General features: G+C 39.8%; 1 protein-coding gene across 1 annotated transcript in view; it reads left to right on the plus strand.

Annotated features, from left to right (window-relative positions):
• Positions 1–7,157, plus strand: part of CRABP1 (cellular retinoic acid binding protein 1) — a 37,680-nt gene extending 30,523 nt beyond the window's left edge. Inside the window, exon 4 of the mRNA XM_056572898.1 lies at positions 4,838–7,157. Coding sequence (XP_056428873.1) covers positions 4,838–4,888 — 51 coding nt within the window. The 3' untranslated portion in view covers positions 4,889–7,157. The remainder of the gene's footprint in view (positions 1–4,837) is intronic.
• The last annotated feature ends 875 nt before the right edge of the window (positions 7,158–8,032 follow it).

Consider the following 8,032-nt stretch of genomic DNA (forward strand, 5'->3'; position numbering starts at 1 on the left):
CCTTGCAGTGCTGGGGACTTGGGTTCAAATCCCACTAAGGACAACAATAAATAAAGCTTTATTATAATAACGTCAGCAGAGAGAACTGTGCTCGTGATGTCATCAGAGAGCATTCCAAAAAGAAAATAATTTCCTCTGTAGTATTCAGCAGCTAATAAGTACAGGAAGGATTGAGATTTTTTAATAGAAGTTATTTACAAATATGTTTAACTTTCTGCCACCAGTTGATTTAAAAGAAAAAAGGTTTTCACCGGAGTACCCCTTTAATCTCATTCATTTCAATGAGCCGACCGGAGTCAGATAGTGACTCCGGTCGGCTCATTTTTGGCCCGTATCCGGTTTTCTGACCGGACCTAAAACCGCGGCATACCATGGTTTTAGGTCCGGTCAGAAAACTGGATACAGGGCAAAAATTAGCCGACCGGGGTCACAATATGACTCCGGTCGGCTCATTGAAATGAATGCGGTATGTCGGGTGCGGCTGGGATACGGGAGCGCTCGGTTTGAGCGCCCTGTAGGGGGCATCAGTATATTCTAGTTAGGTTATGTCACCTGTTATCCAAAGGCCATACCTTTGAGAAATACCTCCTCAAAGCAAGAAGTTTCTTTTTATATGATCTATTGCACGGGCCTACCCAAAGAGATCCTTAAAGATCAGGGGACAGCTTTCATATCTAAGGTCATAAACTAAATGTGTAAGGTCTTGAACATAAAACATCTGTGTATCAACCACAAATGGATGGCCTCGTTTAGCTGCTTAACCCCTTAAGGACGCAGGACGTAAATGTACGTCCTGGTGTGGTGGTACTTAATGCACCAGGACGTACATTTACGTTCTGTGCATAACCGCGGGCATCGGAGCGATGCCCGTGTCATGCGCGGCTGATCCCGGCTGCTGATCGCAGCCAGGGACCCGCCGGCAATGGCCGACGCCCGCGATCTCGCGGGCGTCCGCCATTAACCCCTCAGGTGCCGGGATCAATACAGATCCCGGCATCTGCGGCAGTGCGCGATTTGAATGAATGATCGGATCGCCCGCAGCGCTGCTGCAGGGATCCGATCATTCAGAACGCCGCACGGAGGTCCCCTCTCCTTCCTCCGTCCGGCTCCTGGCGTCTCCTGCTCTGGTCTGAGATCGAGCAGACCAGAGCAGAAGATAGCCGATAGAACAGATCAGTATTAGCAATCATGGTATTGCTATGAATAGTCCCCTATGGGGACTATTCAAGTGCAAAAAAAAATGTAAAAAAATGTAAAAGTAAAAAAAATGTGAAAAGCCTGTTTTTTCCTATTTTACCCCCAAAAAGCGTAAAAAATTAATTTTTTAGACATATTTGGTATCGCCGCATGCATAAATGTCCGAACTATTAAAATAAAATGTTAATGATCCCGTACGGTGAACGGCGTGAACGAAAAAAAAAAAGTCCCAAATTGCTAAAATGTAATACATTTTATTTAAAAAAAAATTATAAAAAATGTATTAAAAGTTTTTTATATGCAAATGTGGTATCAAAAAAAAAGTACAGATCATGGCGCAAAAAAAAATGAGCCCCCATACCGCCGCTTATACGGAAAAATAAAAAAAGTTAGAGGTCATCAAAATAAAGGGATTATAAACGTACTAATTTGGTTAAAAAGTTTGTGATTTTTTTTAAGCACAACAATAATATAAAAGTATGTAATAATGGGTATCATTTTAATCGTATTGACCCTCAGAATAAAGAACACATGTCATTTTTACCATAAATTGTACGGTGTGAAAACGAAACCTTCCAAAATTAGCAAAATTGCGTTTTTCTTTTTAATTTCCCCAAAAAATAGTGTTTTTTGGTTGCGCCATACATTTTATGATATAATGAGTTATGTCATTACAAAGGACAACTGGTCACGCAAAAAACAAGCCCTCATACTAGTCTGTGGATGAAAATATAAAAGAGTTATGATTTTTAGAAGGCGAGGAGGAAAAAATGAAAACGTAAAAATTTAATTGTCTGAGTCCTTAAGGCCAAAATGGGCTGAGTCCTTAAGGGGTTAATAAGACATTGAAGAGCATGTTGAAAAGGGTGGTTAGCAAGGGTGGGAAGGACTGGCCTTATCTGGTATTTGCAATCTGTTCAGTAATTGAATCCTCTGCAACTTTTTCCCCTTAGAGCTAGTGTATGGAAGACACCAATGGGGACTCCTAGACATAAAACAGGAATAAACACCCTATAAAAGCATATTGCTATCAGGCAAGACAGGATTTTTGGCTGTCATGCCAGTAGTCTAGTGACAACTGGGAAAGAAATTTGCCAAAATTAAATGCAGTAGTAGATTCATATCTAAGGTCATAAAAGCAAACCTTAAGAAGCAAACCTTAAGAAGTTTCCTTGACAGTCTTTACTAAGGAAAATAAAGCTGTTAAATCTGTGGAATGCAAAGGCAGAGATCACCCCTGCTTTTAAAAAGACATTTGTGGTCCAGCCTGATGCCTCTAATGTGGGTTTAGGTGTAGTTCTCTCACAGGTTGGAGCTGAAGAACATCCTGTCTTCTACCCTATGCAGAAAGCTCATGCCCCCTGAGAAAAATCATAGCATTGTGGAACAGGAATGATTGGCTATAAAATGGACCTTAGCATTACTGTGATATGTAAGTTCATGGACAAGCAGGATTCACTTGTATTTTGTGCCTGAATGTAAAGGCTTTTGTTAGGCTGAAAAATAAAAAAACAAAAAGCCCTCTTTGAACTTTCGTGTCACTGTCTCTGACTCCTGTTTGACTTTAAATGTCTTGCCCTACGTAGCTAATCTCTCACGGCAATACATTTGCATATCCGTGTAATGGAGTAACATTTTTTTTTTTTTAAAGGGGTAAATACCATTTTACTAAGTGTCACCCACACTATTAGTATGTAATGGCAGGTTAGTGTTGGTGATGCTGGTGTTAGATTCCCTTCAAGACTATGATTTTTCTGAAATGCTGCAGCATTTCAGAAAAAATGATAGTTTGTTATAATGAGGAAGCCTGTTTCAAGCTGCTTGAGGTTCATGCAGCATGAAACTTCTGACAAGTTCCCTGGTCTAAGGATTCCCATAATAGTAGGAAGGCAAGCGTGCATATATGCTGGAACTAGAGATTGCTAGGGTTTACAAGACAGTAACAGCAAGAGAACAGCATGTAGTAGGAGCAAGAGACATTACCTTTTACATTTAGTACAGTAGATCTTGGCATGTTCTCTGATGTAATAGTTTTGTGGTAAAATCCTGGCCCTCAGGCAGATTAATATGATTAAGATCCATTGCCTAAGCAAACTGACATGAGGCCTACTACTTAAAAGTGATGAAGCGGTTTGCACAAGAATATATGAGGGCTTGAGAAACAAATTTGTCTGGGTTCATATCAACCCTACTGAATAGCTCTTGGTCTCTTATAGATAGACATAGGACTATGCTGGAAAATAGCATTCTAGGGGATTATATAAATCTTCACTCTGAACCCCTGCAAAGAGTTGTGGCATTTTACATAGGGAATGCCACGTGTATGGACAGAGATCAGATAACAGTCTGTAGGTCAGGACAGGCAGGAATTGGTTGTCATCAGGGTATGCAGAAATTGGTTGTCACAGAAAGCAAGCAGAACATCAGGAAATGCAAACAAGAGGAAAATGGTCAATAAAAGCCTGGTCAGAATTTTACATGCACAAACAAAAGTATACCTTTGCTGTTCTCTAGAATAGAAACCTTTATGCCCAGACAATGAGCAACTCTGAATGATTTCCTTAAATATGGCAAGTAGATCCCTTAAAGGGGTACTCCGGCCCTAAGACATCTTATCCCCTATCCAAAGGATAGGGGATAAGATGTCTGACCACAGGGGTCCCGCTGCTGGGGACCCCCGCAATCTAGCATCAAGACCCCCTCCCATAGACTTGCATTGAGGGGGCGGGGTGTGATATCACACAGGGGCGGAGTCGTGATGTCACGATACTCCGTCCCCGTGGTCACGAGGCATAAGACTTTGAGCCTCCAGCGCTTCCTACAGTGCTCACAGGTGGGTGTTGCATGCTAGTTTGCGGGGGGTCCCCAGCGGCAGGACCCCCGCGATCAGACATCTTATCCCCTATCCTTTGGATAAGGAATAAGATGTCTTAGGGCCGGAGTACCCCTTTAAATGGTTCAGGGTGTCAGGGCATTAGTGGAGGACGGAAAAGAGTGGGGCATGTATGCTTGTGCTCTATGTGTGGTCAGAAGAGAGTAGAGCAATGGGAAGTATGTGACAATGAAAAGGATCTGGTGCGGAGGGGAGCAAAGATCACAACATGGAGCAGAATGTAGTGGCCATAATAGTGGGTAGGTATCATGACAACTGCATCATGTGACATCATATGCTTAATAAATGACATTGGTGCATGCCATTAATCAGTGTTTCTTAATGTTTCAACTCAAGTACCCCCTACTAAAATGCATTATATCAATATACTGTCAATGCTAAGATCATATGATCCGATCTTCATACTTATAAGAACAGTGCAAGTATCCCCTAAAGCAGTGGTCTCCAACCTGCGGACCTCCAGTTGCTGCAAAACTACAACTCCCAGCATGCTCGGACAGCCGTTGGCTGTCCGGGCATGCTGGGAGTTGTAGTTCTGCAACATCTGGAGGTCTGCAGGTTGAAGACCACTGCCCTAAAGTATCCCTCAAAACCTGTGTTGATGATACGTGGAGTAGTTGCTTATATCAACCAATAGCAAAAGTGCATTCTACCACAACTAGCCAGCAATGCTATTTTCTTGAATGGAATTTGACATCAATAGTTCTTGTGTATATTTGAAACTAACTAACATGCTTATTATTCCAGGTCTTTGGAGCTGATGAAGTAGTCTGCACAAGGATATATGTGAGAGCTTGAGAAGAACATTTGGGCTCTAAGAATCCTCCTGTGTCCTTCAATAATATAGGGATCATCTTCTCGTCACACATAACCTGTTGTATATTTTAAGGTTTTTAAATAGTGTTGTCATCCACTAGTGAAATCAGATTGCGTTCTTACAAAATGCAGTTATGAATAGAAAGTAAGAATCTGTAAAGGTTATTGTAGCATTCTGGACTGGTGCTATCTAATCCTAAAGATCCTGCCGAGCACTTCTGCTTTTATATGTTCTACCAGCAGTCATAATGCAACAATGATTGCGATTGCATACTTCTAGATTAGCTTTAGAGAGAACTGACCCTTATACTCAACTGTTTGATATATTTCCCTTTTATGCTTTTATTTTATACCCACTAGGCACTTAAATTCCTATAACAAAAAAATTGAACTATACATTCCTAGTGCACAAGGCAAAAATAACTAAGCATACAATTCACAGTATATAGCACCTTGAAACCAGATTTAAAACTACAGTGCCATTTGTAAAATGCAGCCATTGAAAATGGTTAAGAATGCCTTAATGACTTGTCTTTGAGACCAAACCTAAAGTTGTTAGACAAGTATTCAGGAAAAGTGGCCAAGCCACTCAATCTATTGTCTTTAGGGATACCCTGTGTGATGCCACAGCATTGCCTCTGACCTTGTGCAGTTTTGGGATTAGAGGTTCATTCATTATTCTAGTATGTTTACAATTTTTTTTTTAACATAGTCTCTGTACCTGTATCCAAAAGGTTGAGATAGATTAAATGATAATTTTTATTAGATACACATATTTTCATATGCTTAGACACATTTTATACCTATTAGTTAAAATTGATATAACTGTGTTTTTAGGTTGTATTTGTTGTGTAAAATACTTGCCTTTGTTCACAAGAAGTAATTCTGAGCCACAAAGTAGGCAGCAGAATGAACATACAGGAATCGCATTCACTACTTATTTACATTTAGGGACTGCTATGTAAGTTTGGCTTTAGATTTTAATACTGAATTATAGATGTTCACCCTTTTAAATGCTTAAGATAATCTATAAAGCTTTCAATTGTGGAAGAAGCACCAAAAGTGTTTTATAACAGTCACATGAAAAAAATGTAAGGAAAATTTGGTTGTTTATCTTGAAGTGCTTAAAGTATCAGCCCTAAAGTGTGTAGTAGCTCTGTTTCTTGACAACGCTTTCTTGCTTGTACTTGGTTATTAAAAGGAATCAATCATTAGATTTTACCATACATAACACTTGGCAACACGTCACCACTCTGCTCCGTCTGCTTAGGGAGCAGGGCGATGACGCGGGCAGTCAATCACGCCAATAGGGCGTCACTATGGCCGAATGACAGGGCTTGGTAAGTATAGCTCCCTGACCAGGGGACTACTTACGGGGCAACATACAAACTTTATATCCTCACCATCCCTGGGGCAAAAACGTCCCCCGCAGATGGTGAGGATAATGATTATACAATATATAACGCGTTACCAATTGTTATATATGGTAAAATCTAATGCTTGGTTCCCATTAAAGTCATGACAGCTTTGACAGATCTCAGTAAATCTTGTTGGATCCCATTGACTTTATAATTGGTTTGTCAGGTTTTCTTAAGCAAATATTTAAATTTTATAGCAGCACTTAAAACTATGCTATTCTTGTATTAAAACCTAAAATAAGGAGAATTTCTTAATAGTTCCCATGTGCACTAAAGGGCCTTTATATACATTTTTGGTAAAACAATTTTAAGAATAAAGAAAAGCAAACATTTAAAGTGGCAAACACTCAGGTATGTTATTGTACATATAAACGTATTAATGTTCTATTGATTCATCATTTCTTGTTTGGCTGTATAAAAGTTAACACTAACTTGGAACTTCTAAATTACATTCTGGTATATACTGATTTTATACACTGTCCCAAATGGAAATAAATATACAGATTTTGAAAACTATTTGAAAACTGTGGAGGATGCCATTTTAAACTTGTCATAAAAAAAATGGAGAAATGCATTAGTTACTAGATTACAGATTATGTCACATTCTTCTTGTGAATTTAAAAAAAGTCTGAACATGTGAACCAAGGCTGCATTTCATAAGGACACAGTCTGTATTTAAGACTTTACTGCTGAAGGGGGCTACAAAGCCATAGCACTACTCCTTCAATGCTCTTACTTTCTGAAGTGTTTTTGTATTTTGTACTGTGCCTTTGATCAGTGTCTCATTCCATGTCATTTCTTGTTACTTTGTGATTTAATAAAGTTATTTCAATACAAAACTTTTTTGTTTAGTGTTATCTGTCAGGAGTTGTCAACCTGCAAGGGTAGAAATATTTGGTTTAATTTTCTAACCTACACTGAAACACATACGTGCATGATGACCCTCGTTTTTTTCAATATAGAATCAAATCAGCTATTTTTCTTATCCTGGATAGCCGCAATAAAGGTGACCTTATGAGGGATAACCCGATTTTACAGAAGGAAGCCCTGGCTAACTAGACAACTATCCTGCAGTATTTCATGGTTCAAGTCTAGAAGAAGATGACTTGCTTATGCTGCTTCTGCAGATTCCCTGTTTATAGGGATAAGTTATTTGGAACTGAAATACACCTTTAACCCTTTAAGAACAATGTACATACTTAACAACCAAGGAAGTACAATTACATCCTAAGCTGAATTCTGTTTATGAAGTGAGTGCAAGAGCTGCATTTTCTTCATAGACTGTAAGTGATGGCTGACATTAGCAGTGAGTTCTTTAAGGGAAACTGTCATCAGTTTCATCCACACGAACATTTTGGTACAGGTGTGTAGGGTGACACTGATGATAACAATACTTACATGTCCCCGATCTGTAGTCCCGATGGCCTGTTATCTTCCTTGTTCGGGCTGCAGGCTTGGTGCGCGGGTAGAGCTTCATGAGCACATGGACGTCACCACTGCTGCTTCTTCGCTGGGTACAGCTTTGAGCAGGTTTAGGAAAGCAGAAGTGGTGACGTTGGCATGCTCCTGAAACTCTACCCGCTCACCAAGCTTGCCATCCGAACAAGTAAGATAACAGGCCATTGGGACTACAGATTGGGGACAGAGTATTGTATTGTTATCATCAGTGCCACCTGTACCAACAGGTTAGTGCAGGTGAAACTGATGA

The sequence above is a fragment of the Hyla sarda genome, chromosome 4 (genome assembly GCF_029499605.1).
Source record: "Hyla sarda isolate aHylSar1 chromosome 4, aHylSar1.hap1, whole genome shotgun sequence".
NCBI classification, from domain to species: domain Eukaryota; kingdom Metazoa; phylum Chordata; class Amphibia; order Anura; family Hylidae; genus Hyla; species Hyla sarda.